We start from the raw sequence: 19,644 nt of genomic DNA on the forward strand, positions 1-19,644 counted from the left end.
ATGAACTTACGCAACTGAAACAGAGAAGACAAGCAATGGTGGAAAGATTGTTGTTTCCGTTGAGGAAGGTATTTTTCAAAGGAAGCCATGGTGGTAAGGAGATGTTTCAAATAGAAAGAAAAATGAAAGCCATAATTTCCAGCTCTATTTGCCAACTTTGCATTTTGGTAGAGCCTCTTACCAAATTTATCCATGGCTTTGCCCTCTCTGCCAGGAGGAACAGAAGCATATACACTGGCTCCTGCAGATTTTTTGAGGGTGGATTCGACAAGTAAAGATTCATGAGGAAGTTGTGGTTTGTCGAACCCAGGAATGGGAATTACTTTGTACAGAGAGTCTAACTTATGTGGGGCCCCTGGAACCGTTAAGGGAGTCTCTAAATTCTTGTAAAAAGTCTCCCTCAAGATGTCGTGAAGAGGGAGCTTCAAATATTCCTTTGGAGGTTGGTCAAAGTCTAGGGCGTCCAGAAAAGCTTTAGACTTTTTGGATTCAGCCTCCAAAGGAATAGACAGAGAATCACACATATCTTTCAGGAAACTGGAGAAAGATGAAGTGTCATGCTTAGAGGACGGGTCATGTACAGCAGACTCCTCCTCATCTGAGGAACATTCTCCTTCAGAGAGAAAAGGCTCTTCTGAATCTCCCCACAGATCAGGATCCCTGACATGGGGAGAACGATCTCGAGACTCAGGGGTAGTTGGGTCTACATGCCGGGTCTTGCGCACCGACTTACCCGATCTCATCGACATCGACCCAGGCGATGTAATCGGTTGTACCGGAGCCGAAGTCTGCACCGATTGATGCTGAGCTCTCGGCTCCGGCGCAAGGACTGGCATCGATGTCGATGAGGTGGAGTGAATCGGCACCGAGGGAGTGGATACCGACAATATAGGTTGCTCCACTATCGGTACCGGCTCAGTGCGGACCGGCACCGGAAGGTTCGGTGCCAGGATCGATGGAAGGAGCTGTTGCAATTGCTGCTTGAGCTGTTCCTGGAGAATGGCCGTAATACGGTCATCAAGGGATGGCACCGGTACCGCTTTTTTCTTCTGCGGTACCTGCGGTGCCGCTCGACGCCCCGGAGATGAGGAGCCCGATGTCGAGGGACTCACCTCAATAGGGGCGGAGCGCTTCCGCTGGCGCCTCACAGTCGGCAGGATTGGACTCACTGCACTCGAGACCGGAGGACGTTCCAGCGGGGAAGGCTTCTTAGCCGGCTTACCTGCATGTTGGGACGCCGGTGCGGAATCTCGCGGCGTCGAAGAAGAGGGTGCCGACTGAACCGGTGCCGAAGTCGGAGTCGATGGAACGGGATCGGACATCTCGGCACCGAAAAGTAATCGCTGTTGTATTTGGCGATTTTTTAATGTTCTCTTTTTCAGTGTGGCACAGCGGGTGCAGGTGGAGGCCTGATGCTCAGGACCCAAACACTTTAAGCACCAGTTGTGTGGGTCCGTGAGAGATATGGGCCGAGCACACCGCTGGCACTTTTTAAAACCTGGCTGAGGGGGCATGAACGTGAACACCGCTTCAGCCAAATCGAAGGCCGAGGCTTCGATGGTGGCAGAGGGCCCCGCAGGGGAAAAGCCAAATTGAATAAAAAAAACAAAAGTTTTTTTTTTTTTTTTTTTGAAAATAATGAAGGAAAAAGAAAGAGGCAAAAGCCAAAAAGGTTTACGCGAGCGGGAAGGCAAGTTCAAAAAAAAATTTTCAACAGCCGTTGAAAAAACGCGTCTTCTTAGCTCCGCGGAAACTAAGAAACTGGGGACCGCGCGCCTCTGTCGGGCGGGAAGGCACTCGCGCGTGCGCGGTGCGGCATGCCAGAACTTTCCAAGTTCTTAGAGTGCAATCACTCTAAAATTGTCCGTACCGGGGCTCCGTCGGTGCCGTCACCCATCAGTCAAGAATAGCTGCCTGCTTGTCCTGGGATAAAAGATATATCACATGCAAATGCATACAAAGTATCATTAATATTAAATTGAGCTCAACAGATACGAAGGGCCACTGAAAAGTTCTCAGCCCAACCAAGAGGATGATGTGGAGCCATGAAACTTACAAGTTACTCCACACTTTTCATTTCATTTCAAATCATTGAAATGAAAAGTGTCACGAAAAGTGTGGAATAACTTGTAAGTTTCAAGGCTCCACATCATCCTCTTCTTGGTTGGGCTGAGAACTTTTCAGCAGCCCCTCGTATTACCACACCTGGTTCCTACTGGTGAGTCAAATTTCCCTCAAGTCCTAAATTACAGATAAATTATAGGTCCTTTTTGGATTATAAAACAGTTTGAGTCAAAACAAGCACATCAAGGAACAGTATCTAAGAATTAACGTGTAGTCCCTTATTCTCTTTATAATTAACAAAATATGTTCCTTTCTTGTAATTATCTCTTATTATCAAAATAAATCCAAACAAACAGCAATATTTCTCAGATAAACCTACGAGTTAATGAACAAGTGGTGTATTTGGTTCACCATCTACCAAATTATTTGCAAATGTGATCAAATTAATACCACTCCCTGAAGTTGGATTAAATTGGATAAATTGTCTCACTTTCAATAGATAAATTATAAACCATAAGCCTGTCCATCAACAGGGAATTGCTCATTGTATAAAATGGAATCTATAGTTACTTTTTAGGATTCCACCAGGTACTTGTGACCTGGATTGGCCACGTTGGAAACAGGATACTGAGCTTGATGAACTGTTAGTCTTACTCAGTATGGGCCTGATTCTGGAAGCAGTACCTGCCACAGAAGGCACCTGCTGCGTGTCAATCACAGGCACGCGCCACATCCAGAATCACGTCCTTTTTTAACATAGGCACCTTAAATGTAGGCCAATATTCCTGTTTCTAAAACAATTAATGTGGTTTACAACTTTACAACCAATTGAAATGAGCTTAGAAAGCATTAGAAAAATTGCAAATAGAAATACAATTACTCCCACCTAAAGTTCATCCACTTCCTACCCCTCTACAGTTACCTATATTATATTGCCCACTCCTTCTAATCTTAGACCTATGAGATATTCTCAGCAATAGTTTAAGTCAAATTTTGCTGCTCTTGGAGGTATTATTCATACTGTCCTTGAAGATTTTTTTGAAAAGACTGCTGGCAGACCTGGACTGGACTGGAATTCAGCCTGTGACTGGAATTCAGCCTTACAGGACACCTTGAATTTACATGAGCCATTAAGATGGTCCTATGGTATCACAGCGGGCTATGTCTTCTTAAATGACAGCTGTGTCATGCTGAGCAGAACTGCTGGAAAAATAAGTCTGGGATAAATAAGTTGATTTCCTCTGAAAGCAAAGAAAGATTACTTTTACAATTACTCAATAAACATTTGCATTTGGCATTTGTTTATGCAGTTTAATTGGCTGCCAGTTTTTCAGAGAACTCAATTTAAGATTTTGAAGTTATCTCACCACTTATTATAATCGACAGCCTTTTCATCTAAGAAGTCATCTGGTGTTACCTTCTGTGCCAAGTCAGTGGTTGAGATCTGCTCAGGATTACTCCCTCTTTTCATTTATTTAGGCGGGAGTGGATAAGGAGAAGAGTCTTTGGTTAGAACATAAGAATGGCCTTACTGGGTTAGACCAGTAGCTCGTCTTCACAGTGGCCAGTCCAGGTCACTAGTACCTGGCAAAACCCCAAATAGTAGCACCATTCTGTGCTACTCATCCAGTGCAAGCAGTGGCTTTGCCCATGTCTGTCTCAATAACAGACTATGGACTTTTCCTCCAGGAAATTGTCCAAACCTTTCTTAAAACCAGATACATTAACTGACCTTACTACAACCTCTGGCAATACTTTTCAGAGCTTAACTATTCTCTGAGTGAAAAATATTTCCTCCTATTGATTTTAGAAATATTTCCCTGTAACATCATCACGTGTACCCTGGTCTTTGTAATTTTTGAGAGTGAAACATGGATCCATTTACACCCGTTCTACAATAGTCAGGATTTTGTAGACTTCAATCATATCTTCCCCTCAGCTGTCTCTTTTCCAAGCTGAAGGGCTCTAATCTTCTTTAGTTAGGGAGCTTCTAACCTGTGGAATAACTTGCCAGAATTTATTTGAGGGGAGATGAATTGAAGAGATTTAAAATTCTGTTCAGGCTTTTATAGATTAGCTTGCTTGGGAAAGTGTGGGATTGGCACCTCTGTTTGATATAATTACAGTATTGATGTGATCAGAGCCGGATTAACACATAGGCAATCTAGGTACATGCCTTGGGCCCAAATGTTTAGGAGGGGGGGGCGCCCTTTCAGATGTGCTGAGGACTCAAGAGCCTTGGATTTTCCAACTGTCTGGATTTTTTTTAGGATTCTACAAATTTGTAAATTGCCAGGCTCGAAGTCAGATGATAACTACAGAATCTGGATATTTTTCACAGTTTAGCCCTGTGTATCTCTCTAATGTTCACTTCTCATCCCCCCCACCCCCCACCCCCAACCTCCCTCCAGTGCAGAGTCTTTGGTAGGTTCAGCCAATAGAGAAGCTGTAGTCACAGGAAAGAGGAGCTGAGCTGCAAGGGATGAGTCCTGTATGGGGTTTTGGAAAAAAAAAATGTGGAGCCAGTGAATTTTCTGAGGGAACGGGATTGTTGAAAGGGATAAGGAAATTCAGAAGAAAGGGAGAAAGTGTGATGAGTTGGCTGCAGGCTGTGGAAAAGAATGGCAGTAGGTGCAAGAACTTTGCATGATGGTGTGGAGATAGGAACACTTCCTGAGAGAGTGCATGCACTGGTGTATGTTTCTATGTCATATATATAGAGCTTCCTTTGAAAGTCTTCTCTTGAAAGTCCACTGCCACCAATGTACTTGTGTGCGTAAAAAATGAAGGGAAGTTTTCTGCCTGGGGACTGCATACCTAGGTAGGTATTACTTTTCCTGGACAAATTCCTTTGAATACCATCCTAATGCTACCTTCTCTATCTAGTCCTTTCATAAACACCAGAGAAAGTGACATTTTTTTATTTTGCTGTTTCCATTTTGTAAATATATATCTTTAAGGCAACTCTAGTTTGTATTAGAGGCAATGGGGGGGGGGGGGCTGGTGAAAATGACTTGCACAACTTCTCTGGTTCTTGGGTTACTGCTGCAGAGCTGCCAAGTTACCCAGCCCAAGAAGGGAGACTTTTTGGACAATCAAGTTGTTGAACCCCCATATCGCATAATTTATTAGTATAGAGCTGCAGAAATCCAGGACTAGTTCAGTCTTCCTCCTGGAACTGGGTAACTTGGTACATAAGAACATAAGAATAGCCTTACTGGGTCAGACCAATGGTCCATCAAGCCCAGTAGCCCGTTCTCACGATGGCCAATCCAGGTCACTAATACATGGCCAAAACCCAAGGAGTAGCAATATTTCATGCTACAGATTCAGGGCAAGCAGTGGCTTCCCCCATGTCTTTCTCAGTAACAGACTATGGACTTTTCCTCCAGGAACTTCCAAACCTTTCTTAAAACCAACTATGCTATCCGCTCTTACCACAACCTCTGGCAATGCGTTCGAGAGCTTAACTATTCTCAGAGTGAAAAAATATTTCCTCCTATTGGTTTAAAAAGGATTTCCCTGCAGTTTCATCGAGTGCCCCCTAGTCTTTGTAATTTTTGACGGAGTGAAAAATCAATCCACTTGTACCCGTTCTACTCCACTCAGGATTTTGTAGACTTCAATCATATCTCCCTTCAGGCGTCTCTTTTCCAAGCTGAAGAGCCCTAACTGTTTTAGTCTTTCTTCATACGAGAGGAGTTCCATCCCCTTTATCATCTTGATCGCTCTTCTTTGAACCTTTTCTAGCACCACTATATCTTTCTTGAGATAAGGAGACCAGAATTGAACGCAATACGCCAGATGAGGTTGCATCATGAAGTGATACAGGGGCATTATAACATTCTTTGTTAAAGTAATTCCTAGCATCCTGTTTGCTTTTTCGGCCGCTGCTGCACATTGGGTAGAAGGTTTCATTATATTGTCTACAATGATACCCAGATCCTTTTCTTGGGCGCTAACTCCCAAGGTGAAACCTAGCATCCAGTAACTGTGATTCAGGTTATTCTTCCCAGCTCTAACCATTAAGCCTCTCCATTTGAGGCATGTGCTTGCAGGGTCCTCCTGCTCACCCACAAAGTATTACTGCCACAATGCCCTCAGATAGGCTCTGCACTTTCCCTGTAACTTCTGAAAAAGTGAAATGGAGGGGGGGGAGGGGTGTGTGTGAAAAATAAGAAGTAAATCAAGGAGAAGGGGAAGGTGAAATCCTAGTGGGGGGGTCCCACTAATATATGTTTGCCTAAGGCCCAATATAGTGTTAATCCATCCCTAAATGATTAAGGGGCTAAAGTTTATGTTACAAAGATCTTGCTATGCAATATTTTCTATGATAAGAGAATTCTGGAATTTGACATTTTTTTTAGGGCATCTTACACAACTTTCTTCATGCATAGTTTTTCCTGTGAGGTTTTTCCCTTCTAGAAGAAGCAGAAAATGATTTCTTTTAGTAAAAGGTGTGCTAATTTAAAATTGTATATGCAACTAAACATGTACATCCTATGCCCTTTTACCCTATTTTTACCTTAAACCTAAGGGCTCCTTTTACAAAGGTGCGTTAGGGCCTAACGTGCGGAATAGTGTGCGCTACAATGCTGCACGCACTAGCCGCTACCGCCTCCTCTTGAGCAGGCGGTAGTTTTTCATCTAGTGCGCGCTATAGCACGTGTTAATCTGGTTCGTGCGTTAAAAATGCTAACGCACCTTCGTAAAAGGAGCCCTAAGTCTTGCTTCGAGTATTAATTTTGTATTATCTTTTTCGCCTGAGTTCAACTTTTGTTCATCACTGGCATTCATTGCATGTCTCTTGAGATTGGTAGAACCTAACACAAGAGAAGCCTTGGAAGACATATGCAATTGTAAGGGGCCCCTAAGATAGTAAGGATGAGCATAAAATAAATGAAACTAGCCAGAATTTTTCTCCAATTCATACTTCAACATTTATTTCCCATCTTGTGAAAAGGTTGTTGTCAAATTAGACCTTACCAAGTATTTGCTGTGTTGTAACCTTCTGATTAGTTGCTGTTGCAGACATTAGCTGTTTGGAAGTGTCTACTACAGTAATAATACAGTAAACAGCAAAGGGAACCACAAAGTGCTATTATTCTTTATTCATCCAAATAAAGACAGTGGCGTACCTAGCATATGTGACACCCGGGGAACATTATTTTTTAGACCCCACCCCCCATCTATATGAAAAATATGATTTTTGGTAACAATCCACATATCGCACAAGAGTGTACCTAGGAAAAGGCAGCATCTTAAACACTGCAGTGAGCACTAGAACACCAACACATACATTGTAAAACTAAACAAGCCAGATCCTGCACAGTCAATTGATCCTGTACAGTCGATGCTATCAGAAAGCCATGTCCCTTTCATACACACAGACAGATACACCCTCGCCCAATATGGAATAATCACAAGCTAAAAATAGAAATATGTAGACAAAAGTTAAACTGAACCGCCAAGAAACCATACTCTGCATACAATGCAACACCACAACATCACAAAAACAGTAATACATGTCCTCTAATGCTGTGCAAAATATAAAGACAGTAGATGTAAATTTGAAAAAAACTGATACATAACAATCACCACTTTACAAATTAACAAATAAAAATAAAACAAATAATGAGAACAAAATACCATTTTATTGGACTAATCCCCGTAAGCTCGGTCCCCATCCCCGCAAACCACATAATTCCATCCACACAAGCCTTGAATTGTTTTATATTGAACTTATTAAATTAAAGTATAAAAAGAAATAATATTCTGTACAATTGTCAATTTATAAATCAGCGTCTTCTCCCCACTCTCTCTTCCCCATTTCCCTTCAGCGTCCTCAGCCCACTCTCTCTCCACTTTCCTTCAGCGCACGCATATAAAAACAAGCAAGTAATTTTATATCATTTTCATTCTATTCATTCATAGAAATTAAAGTCTAAATATTGCCTGTCACATAACAAAACATGATTTTACAAAAATAATTCCCTGCACAGTCAAGCCTGCAAGGATTACTAGATGTCTTTCAGCAGCTCCCCTCCCTTCCTCCCCCTTACCTTCGTGGCCAAGTCAAAATGATCTACCAACAATAAAATTTTAAAAACACAAAGCACACTGTACGCAGAGAAAATGTTAATTATCATTTATATTCCGCGGGTTTTCAAAGAGGTCAAGGCAGATGACTTTATGCAATGTCACCTCAGTAACAACTATACAAAAATAGACAAATATACCCCCTCCATTTTTACTAAACCACGATAGTGGTTTTAAGTGCAGGGAGCTGCACTGAATGCCCCACGCTGCTCTCGACGCTCATAGGCTCCCTGTGCTAAAAAACGCTATTGCGGTTTAGTAAAAGGGGGCCATAGTGCAAAATATAGACAGCATATATAAATTCTCAAAACGGACACATTTTGATCACTAAATTGAAAATAAAATCATTTTTCCTACCTTTGTTTGGTAATTTCATCAGTCTCTGGTTGCACTTTATTCTTCTGACTGTGCATCCAATATTTCTTCCCTTCTTTCAGCCTCCTGTATGCTTCCTCTCCTCCAGACCTCATTCCCTCCCAAACTTTTTCTTTATTTCACCCCGCCCCCTTCTTTCTGTCTCTCCTCTTGCCCCCTTTCTTTCTGTATGTCTGTCCTTCTCTCTCTCTCTCCGTGCCCCATTTCTTTCTTTCACCATGCCCCCTACTTTCTTTCTCTCTCCATGCCCCCTTTCTTTCTCTATGTCTGTCTCTCTCTCTCTCTCCGTGCCCCATTTCTTTCTTTCTTTCACCCTGCCCCCTTCTTTCTTTCTCTCTCCATGCCCCCATTCTTTCTCTATGTCTGTCTTTCTCTCTCTCTCCGTGCCCCATTTCTTTCTTTCACCCTGCCCCCTTCTTTCTTTCTCTCTCCATGCCCCCTTTCTTTCTCTATGTCTGTCTTTCTCTCCGTGCCCCATTTTTTTTCTTTCTTTCTTTGTTTCATCCTGCCCCCTTTCTTTCTTTTTGGCTCTCTGTCCCCCCCTTTCTTTCTCCCTGCCCTCCACCATGCCACCACCATTGGGAAACAAGCTGCTGCCACCGCCGACGGGGATAGGCTGCCACTGCTGCCATCAGGAACAGGCCGGCGCCGAGTTCTCTCTCCCTGCTTTTCTTCCCTACGAGGCTGACAACTCTCGCCGCCCAACGTCAATTCTAACGTTGGAGAGGATGTTCTGGGCCAGCCAGGCAGCGATTGGCAGGCCCAGAACGTCCTCTCCGACATCAGAATTGAAGTTGGGTGGCGAGAGTTGGTCGGCCCCTCGGGGAAGAAAAGTAGAGAGAACTCGGTGCCGGCCTGTTCCTGATGGTGGCAGTGGCAGCCTTTCCCCGGCGGCAGCCTATTTCCCGGTGGGTGGCCAGCTATGCACCCCCTTGGGGTGTGCACCCAGGGCAGACTGCCCTCCCCCCCCTGGTACACCACTGAATAAAGACTCAACACATACGTGTTTTGGCCCACAAGGCCTGCATCAGGAGTCTGAATGCAAATTTGGAACCTAATATTCAATTCTCCTCTGGTCGTATCCTTGTTACATAATTCAACCAAAGTGAAAATTATCTTCAAATTATGGGTCACATCAAAAGATTACTCGCACACTTTTTCCGCTCTAACCTCAAGTTGATTCTCCGTTGTGTTTGTCATACTAGAGTAATAAACCACTCTAGTGCTGCCTCTTAAAAAGTAAGAAGTGCCATGTGCATGACTTTCTCTAGAGCTGCATTTCCGCTAGTGACACCCACTGTAAATTTTTATTGCATGCTACAGTTTTTCAGCTGTTCATAGGATGAAACTGTATTTTCCTATAAATATTTACATAGTAGTTTGTTCATAATAATAATATCCATTTCAGTTCCTGGAAGGAATAAACGACTCAAGCTGTAAATTCTGTCAGCTTACTTTTAAATTTGGTATAGGATGGGCTGGGGTGGGGTGGGCTGAGGTGGGCATCAATGTGAACTCCACTAATATGGAACATGAGGATGTTACTGGCCAGACTTTACAGTAGATATCCTGCAAACGGGATGGTTGGATAGGCTGGAGTGAGCTTGGACGGCAACTTCAGCATTTGGAACCTAGGACAATACCAGACTTTACAGTCTATGGCCCAGAAATATCAAAGAAGAGACAAGTTAATCTAATCATGTATTTTTTTTATGGGTATGATTTATGGGCAGACTGGATGGACCATTTAGGTATTTATCTGCCATCATTTACTATGTACTCTTCTTTATATCAAAAGAGCCCTGTATAATTGTCTTCTATTTCTATTTTTTCCTCTTTTCTCCTTTCATAGATGATAGATATGATGTACTTTGTCATCATCATGTTAGTTGTCTTGATGAGCTTTGGGGTGGCAAGACAGGCGATTCTCTTTCCTACTGAGGAACCTTCCTGGAGGCTGGCTAAGAATATTTTTTACATGCCCTACTGGATGATCTATGGAGAAGTGTTTGCAGACCAGATAGACCGTAAGCAGGTTTTTTAAAAAAATATTCTAGCTTCTTTTTCAGCTATCTAATTTTGATCAGATGATGTCCTATAAGATGATTTCAATGTCCAACAATGTCCAACAAGAGATGGCTCAGGATAAGGAAGACCGACTTTGTCCGTTTCCAAAACTAAATCGCATGAAACATAAAAGTAAAACTGTGCATTAGCATTCAGCCTACCTTTTATTTTTAATAATCAGAAGAATAAAAAAGTGAAAGGAAGGTATTTCAGAGCCATCTTTATAGATCAAGACTTTAATGCAGTCTGCATTTATACATTTTTATCATTTATATATTTTATAATTTTTTAAATTTGTATTAATTAATTAATTTTGTTTATTAATTTGGATATTATAGGATATTATGTATTAGAAATGTTATTCTTTTTTTTTTTTTCTTTTCTATTTAAATGGAGTTCTTTTCATAATTTGAATTGAGTTATATTGTAAATCGCTTTGATCCCATTCTTCCGTTCACTGGCTATTTCAGGAAATACAGAGACTCTTTCACTGCGCTGTATTAAGTAGCTAGCACAGCTGTTACTATGCAATAGAGGTTCATATGGACCCATGCTAACGGCTGCCATGCGTTAAAACCAGCCAGACTGGTAAGAAGATTGCACTAGCTACTTAACGTGGGTAGGAGTGGTTTAAAGGCATGGCACGGCTGCAAGGAGGAGTAGCCTGCTGGGACAGCTAGTGCAAAGGTCAGTACTATGCGTTAGCTAGTACAACTGCCAATAGCATGATTGCACTTAATGCCACCTCAAGAGATGTTGTTAAGTGCATCTGAACTCTGAATACTTTCTTAGAGATCGGACTCTACAGGTGACCCTTGAGGGGAGGAATTCTGGCCTAGTGCCTAACCCTCAGTAAGCCTGGTTCTAAGAGAGAGGTTTTAGAGGCTCAGCACTAAAGATAGTTTTCACAGCAACCAGTAAACTACTGTCTGCCTCTGCCCACCCACCCTCCCCACAGCCCACCTATCCCTAGGCTCAAATTACTCTTATACTAATCTTAAATGACCCTCCACAATTCCCCAGCTAATCTTAACAAGGACAATCTCCACAAATCTGAAACACCTAACCGCAAAACCCTCTCACCAGATCTGGAAACTCACCCTTTCCCCACACCTGAAGAGGTACTGAGGGAGGATCTGTTCTGCTAAGGAGAAGAAACATCCATTAGACTATCTTGCCTGCTGGCATTCAAACTTGGGAAAGGTAAACTTGGGTTTCACTAGGTTATTTCATTGTAATTCTCTTTTTTAGCTCAGCAATATCATTTAGGCAATAGTGTAACTTTTAGAGTCTCTGTTAGGGTTTCATACAAAAAAAGTGTTTTAGTCTAAATCAGTACCGTATTTTTCGCGCCATAAGATGCACCTGACCATAAGACGCACCCTAGATTTAGAGGAGGAAAACAAGAAAAAAAAAACATTCTGAACCAAATTGTATACTAATATACACAGCACCTTTAAATTCCATCCCAGCTCTCCCCCCCCCCCCCCCGCACCTTTAAATTTGTACCAGCCCCCCTCTCCCCGACCTTGGAATGCAGTGACAAGCAGTTATATAACAATAAGTCCTACAAACATGAACATAAAGCAACTTTAAAAACGCAGTCATACTGATATCTGAATAAAAGATTGAACAGTGTAACAAATATACATTTAAAGGACTATATCAGAGCAACCCATCAAGCTTCAGATGTCTTCCAACATGAGATATGTAGAAAAGCCCACTTGGGACAAGACGGTGTCTTTGTGGGCATGGAGGAATAGGTTACAGCAAATTACTGACAAAAATAAAACCATATTACTTCGTCAGCAAATAGACGTGTAAACGTGAAGACGGAAAACTAAAAATAAAACATAACACCACCATGGCCAAAATCCCTATAAAGTGGATCTAACTGGCTTCAATGCCCAAAAAAATGGATTTGAAAATGGAATGATTGGCCGGTATACAAGCATATCGCTAAAAAAACCCTGAAGTGCTTTAAAGACGGAGAAATTAAGTGCTAAAATAAATAACTTCAAAGTGAACACCATAAAATGTTACCGCTAATGCTAACGCAAGAGTAAAACTCATTGTTAACTTCCTGTGAGATGAATGCTCTTGCTGTGCTGCAACTTCCGTGCTGGCTGGAAAATACTAAGAAAGGAGCCAGCGGAGAGCGCCGAGAATAAATGTGGATGTGGGTGTGTGCTGCTGCATTAAAATGATTGGTACTACCACAGGAATGGGCGGGCCCAAACATGTGACATTATGACGGAGAGGCTCAATAGAAGAACGGTATATATAATCAAGCCTGCTAAGCATGTTTTGTCAAACCAAAAAGAGACTGAAAAGCGTTCTTAATGTGCCAAGTCCACTGCTCCAATCAGAACCCACATGAAAAATGATGCAAAGACATAATGATGAGGCAGCCATCCAGCAACCACCACAATTTAAAAGTACCGTTGTAAGGGGGGATATTCGCTCCATAAGACGCATCCTTATTTCCACCCATTTTTTGGGAGAAAAAAATGTGTCTTATGGAACTAAAAATACAGTATTTTAGGTTGCATTTCAGGGCATATGATCAGATTAGGGCACAAACAGATGTTGAGGAAAGTCTCTATTTGATGTTAATTCCCTCCCGCCCACCCCAAGAGCTTTTTGATTTATTGGCTCTTCAGCCAACCAGGAACAGGGCATTGTAATGGTAGGATTTTTTCTGCTCTTTCCTTTTTCATCCAGGTGTAAATACTTCTGTAACCAGAGGCTTGACTGGGAAACGTCGTGGCAGCAAAGCTGCTGCTCAGATTACAGCTTCTGTCTCTATGCAGACAGAAAATGTTACCGAGGCAGAGGGAGTGGTTCCATGTGCAAGCTGTCTTCAGCTTGAATCCCTCATGAAGGAAGTAAATGAACTGAGAGAGGAGGTGGCAATACTGAGAAGCATCCATGAGAATAAGAGATACATCAATGAAATGGTTCATGAGGTGTTAAAGATTTCCCGCAGTAGGGAAGAAGAGGCTATGCTGAGAGAAGACAGCTGGACTCAGATTATGGAACCCTGCAAGATTGGTACTCTGACTCCATCTGCCCTTGAACTGAAGAACCAGTATGCTACCCTAGAAGTGGAGAAGATGAGAGCATCCCAGGGAGAGGAAGGACCAAAGCTTGAAATCCCAAAAATTACTGGATCCATGACCACTAGGTGGCGTAAGGTAGTGGTGCTTGACAATTCCCTTCTGAGGGGTACAGAAGCATCCAGCTGCAGACCAGACATGATGTCCTGGGAGGTATGCTGTCTGCCTGGTGCTAAAATCCAAGATGTTACGGAGAGCTTGATAAGACTCAGGCCTGATGACTATTATCTGATGCTGCTCATCCATGTTGGCACTAATGATACTGAAAACAAAAAATTGAATTTGACAATTCCACAATACAAAATATCAAATTAGAACAAGAAAGGAATTGTTAGAACTCGATGAAGATTTGGGGGCCATTGGAAAAGTATTGTAATGAATATGCATCATTTTTCTTCCTTTTTTAGATTTATCATATGCACACTCAGGGGGGAGGGAGGATTTAGGGAGGAAATTTTATAATTATGTTTATAATAATAGCATAATATATTTTATATAGAATAACTGATGAAGGGTGGGTGGGTAGGGTTTATTCATTAATGGTCTATTAGATTTTATATGTTAGATTTTAAAGTGCTATATTGGAATCAATTTATGATATATTTATGTGCACTTGTTTGATTTTAAAATGAATAAAGAATTGGAAAAAAAAAGAACTCGATGAACATTACTTATTAACTTCCAGGGAACTCAGGAAAATAATCTCAAATAATCTTGAATGATCAGAAATAAGCTTAAATGATCATTATACGTATATTTGAGTTATTGTATGATAATCTGGAGGAAAAAGAAACCCGAATAGCTGTTCAGCGAGAATGAACCATATTATAATCTGAGGTCTCCCTCCACCTCCATAACTTAATCTATGCAAATTGTGAATGTACAATAAAATATTGCCAGTCTTCTGGACAACTTATTTTAGGAATGAAGAAGCATTAATTGGGTCCAGATGCTGATTCCTTTGAGAACTCCCGAATTCAAACCACCTCATTCATTTGCAGTCATTGCTAGGATGCTTCCTTTCTGTATGACCTTCATATATGCTCTGCCCCTCTTCTCCTCTCCTCAGCATTTCTCTTACAGAGGGAACTTGAAAATTGATGCAGAACATTCTGTTTCTACTTTCTCTCTAGCCTTAACTCCTCCTCCTTCCCCCCCCCCAACCCTGAGACTTGTATCATTGTGGGCTAGCATTGAGAAAGGTTATTTTATTGTTATCCCAGGTTATTAGTAACTAGGTCTCATTGCATAAAATGGGACCCTATGCTAAAATATTGTAGCATGAGTTAGTGGTAAAATAATGTGTCATATAATGTGTTGATAACTTCATGTGTTGATAACTTTAATATACATGAAAAGTTGCAGGTAATGTGCACTGCCTGCCAGTTCTTGAGATGCACAAAGCTAATGAGATGCAAATGAGATGGTATTAAAATAGTCATATTAAAGGGAACACGGTCAGTTTGCACTACTACTTTCCGTGTTGTCACACTGAGCATTAGCAACCCAGGAGCGTTTACGGATTTTATTCAACATTGTGGTTATCCATATGGTTCTCAACTAGTGAAACATAGGACAGCTTGGACCCCTGAAGAAGGTGTGTTTCTCTGAAACATGGGCTGTGTTGGATCCGATTCCCATACACATGAGAGCCATTTTTTGGAAAATATTTTACTGACTTTTTTTTTTTTTAAATTCTTTATTCAATTTTTAAACTACAGAAGTGCACAATAATTAATACACTTACATAGAATATTAAAATTAAAGCACATTAAACTTACAAAAATTTATAAAGAGGAAAATTATTTCCCCCCACCCTTCCACCTATTAATCCACTTTATGTAAACAAACTGGGTCCAAAAAGCTCTATGTAATAAGAAAAACCATGATTGTCTCATAGATGCAGACACCGTACATGTCATCCTCTAAGTCCAAATTCGTGGCCATTGAGACGCAGTAATCTCTTGCTTTATCTCAATGCTCCAAATGTCACGAAGACCAGTCTTTGATTTCTTTTTCAAAAATCCAGATATTAATTTATACCACTGAGCGGCCTGGTGACCCAGGAAATCCGCCTGGAAGCACTGGAACGGCAAACTATACTGATTTTTAAAATTTTTCCAGTCAGGGAACCCCTCCTGAATGGCCTGCTTCAACTGCAACCACCTATAACTTTGAGTTTTAGCAATACCAAATTTTTATTGCAGTCATGAAAATTCAAGCAGCTTTCCATCTGATACTACATCGTCTAAAGTACGTATGCCCGACTTCATCCAGTACTTCCAGATGACTTTAAACCCACCAACTTGAATCTTGGGGTTCAACCAAAGGGACTGACAAGTGGATTTATGAATTGGAATATCTGTTAAATTAGTAATAAATTTTAATGTCTTCCAAGTGTCCATTAAAATTCTATTGTCCTTATACAGCCTAGGCATCTTGATATTCAAAACGTGACACAATCTCAATGTAGACAGATTTGCCATTCCAACCATAACCAATCTGGAAGATATTCCATGAGTTCAGGGAGGATCCAATACATACCTTGATGCATTATATATGCTTGATGGTACCTTTAAAAGTTGGGAAAATTTACCCCACCCTCCACAATTGATCTTTGTAAAGATACTAGAGCAACTCTCGCAGTTTTCCCTAGCCAAACAAATTTGGTGAGAACACTATTTAACTTTTTATAAAAGAACCCATGAAAAAACACTGGTAAAAATACCCATTTGGTAGCAAACTACTAAAACAGTAGAGGCCTTTAAGGAGGAGCTCAGCAATTACCCAACCATCTGCAATACTGACTTTTAACAAAGTTCTTGTAACTTGTACATTGTTTTCTGTTTTTTGGTCTTACCTGCTTACTGCAGACTCGGGGGGTTTTTTGTTTCCAATTTAATGAAATGTAATGCAGATTGTAAATTATCTTTAATTCTATGACGTTTTTTTTTAGGTATCAATGGCCCATATACTATTCAGCATTAGTATTAAATGTGATCTTATCTAGTGTAGGACTGGCTTACCCATTAGGTTATACTAGAGAGGTTACCTAGGGCAGCAGATTTTTGAGGGCAGCAAAAGAGCAGCTTCAGTCAAACAAAGCAATAGCTCCTTAAAACCATACCAATTCAAAGAACCATAATGACATACTTTAATCCGTATTTTTATAGGAGATTTGTGATTGTTGAGTTTAAATAACAAAGTCTTGGGAGAGGAGAGGCTGTAGGCTAGGGACCTGAAAGTTACTTGAATGGGGGGGGGGGGCAGGATAGGCTGAAAGCTACCCTTGCCCCAGCTTGATTTAATACAGCAAAGTTAACCATATATCAGGAGCTGCATTAGAATTCCTGGTTTAGGGGAATGGATTTAGCTCCTACCTTTTCCGGTAGCACAAGGTGAGTTACATAAACGTACAATAGGTATTTTCCTGCTCCCTGGTGGGCTTAAAATCTAAATTTATACCCAAGACAAAGGAGGGTTAAGTGACTTGCCCAAGATCAGCAGGAATATCAGTAGAATTTGAACTTTGGCCTTCATGGTTCTTAGCCCCCTGCTCTAACTATTACACTCCTCCTCTGCTTAGGTGGGCACTGCCCAATATTCAGCTGGCAGAGATCAGCGGGGGGAAAAGGAGGGTTTGTAAGCATTCATCTTCATCGGCTAAATTATGCACTGATCAGTGCCAAGCACTGAATATCAGCGCATAAGTCTGGGGCAGCCTAGCCACTTGGAGCTTATGCGGGTCTGGCCAATATTCATCTAGGGCCACATAGGAGTTATGCGGCCCCCAACTGAATATTGAGCCAGACATGTAACTTTTAAAAAAAAAGTTTTTCTGAGTTTTTAACTGGCTACATTAAGGGTCCCTTTTACTAAAGGGTATTAAGCCCTTAATGTGTGGTTAATATACATAAACAGACTACCACAGAAATAAACAGACTGCCACAGAAAGATGTTAAATCAATTTTCAGTGTTTTGCCTGCTTATGCATTAACCAATGTGTTATTTATTTTTAAAAAATATTTTTAGGAGAGGCCTTGTTGTGGGTGGAGAGTGGGCATTCCTGCGTTATCCAGTTGGTATGTTATGATTAGCGAGCACTATCTGCATAATACAGAGTTAGCACAGGAGCACGCAGCCTTATTATCTTCTGCATATTTATCAGTATCTGCACAGAATAGCCTGTCTATCCCCCACCCACTTGCACACCCGTTTACAGTTAGATGTTAAAGCACTTAGGGAGGAGGCCTGCTCAAATTAGTGAGTAGCAGAGACTGCCTTTTCCAGGGTTTGGGGATCGAGAGGGGAGTCCACGGTGGTGGGTCGGACATGTCGAAGGAAACTTTCTCATGTTGGTGTGGGTTGGAGGTAGTATGGACCTTGGGGAAAGTGGGAGGGGGGGGATTGGAATAGGTGGGAGGGGCGATAGGTCCCCTACGATATTAGAAACATAGAAACTGACAGCAGAAAAGGGCCACGGCCCATCTAGTCTGCCCACACTAATGACCCACCCCCTAACTTCCTCCGTGAAGAGATCCCACGTAGCCAATCCCATTTTTTCTTAAAAATCCGGCACGCTGCTGCCTCAATTACCTGTAGTGGAAGACTATTCCAGCAATCAACCCACCCTTTCAGTGAAGAAATATTTTCTGGTATCACCATGAAATTTACCCAGCTGGGATACACCTAAGTGTCTTATGCAGTCCCAGCTGAATATTGACCAGTGGCCCGCATAAGCTCCAATTGAAATTCTTGATTGGTCATATCTGAATATTCAATGTCAGTTCCTGGGCTTAGGCTGGCATTGAATTTTTCAGTCTAATTTAGCTGGTGATAGCGCCTAAAAAGCACTGGCCACACTTGGTTGAGCATTGACCTGATATATTTTTTTGTCTATCCCTTTTCAAAAGTGAGTTAATAATCATCTGGCTTTGTTGTCTCCTGCATAATGACCTGTTTTTTGAAATATATTTCCCTGTCCAGCTGTTGACTCATCAATTTGTTATGATATTTCCTTTGTATTATACCTGTGCATAGACTATGTCAGCTTTTACCATCTCTTGATTTTCTAATAGCACAATCTCCTTTCTTAATTTCAGAATTCCCTTTAACTGTTGATTTCTTTCCCAGGAAGAGTAGCTTATAATTCCTTCCCTGCATGGAGAACTTGCAAGCTTCCTAAATCAACTCCAGACGGAGAGCACCTTTCTCTTTTCTCTAGGAGTAAATGCTGACACACAGGGCTCCTTTTACTAAGGTGCGCTAGCGGTTTTTAGCGCAATGCGGGATTTTAGCGCACGCTAAACCCGTGCCACGCGGCTAGAACTAACGCCAGCTCAATGCTGGCATCAGCGTCTAGCGCATGCAGCATTATAGCACTCACTATTCCGCGTGTTAATGCCCTAACGCAGCTTAGTAAAAGGAGCCCATAGTCCTGTAATTCTGGGTGCAGTAGCCAACCTATTATTAACGTCCCAATTTGGTCTTTGCTCTGATTGATTAGTAGAATTCACCCTAACAGAGATTGTCACATAATGAATTTTAGCATCTTGTACTATCAGATTTGGAAATTAAAAGGTAGCCTATCCTTGAATAGATGATATGGGAGGTAGAATAGTAGTTGTAATCATGCTCCACAGGGTGTATAACTCTCCAGGAGTCTATCAATTCTACCTCACAAAGATTTTTTATAGCTTTGACCTGGTTTTGACCATGTCAAGCAACATTAGGACTATCTGCCTAGTATCAAATCTAGAGATAGAGGCCTGCAAAAATGTGTATCAATGTTGCCACTCTCCAATATGATTTCTTCAGTGGTTCTAATGAATTCTGATGCATCACCTGTGGGGATGTAAAGATTTATAAATATTGGAATGTGTTCTCTGTTTTTCTTTAAGTAGTTAAATATTTATTTTGT

General features: G+C 41.4%; 1 protein-coding gene across 1 annotated transcript in view; it reads left to right on the plus strand.

Moving 5' to 3' along the window:
- TRPM3 (transient receptor potential cation channel subfamily M member 3) overlaps positions 1–19,644 on the plus strand; it is a 492,536-nt gene that overhangs the window by 454,410 nt on the left and 18,482 nt on the right. The window contains exon 21 of the mRNA XM_033962555.1: positions 10,391–10,565. Coding sequence (XP_033818446.1) covers positions 10,391–10,565 — 175 coding nt within the window. The remainder of the gene's footprint in view (positions 1–10,390; positions 10,566–19,644) is intronic.

Source organism: Geotrypetes seraphini, chromosome 1 (genome assembly GCF_902459505.1).
Source record: "Geotrypetes seraphini chromosome 1, aGeoSer1.1, whole genome shotgun sequence".
Taxonomy (NCBI): Eukaryota; Metazoa; Chordata; class Amphibia; order Gymnophiona; family Dermophiidae; genus Geotrypetes; species Geotrypetes seraphini.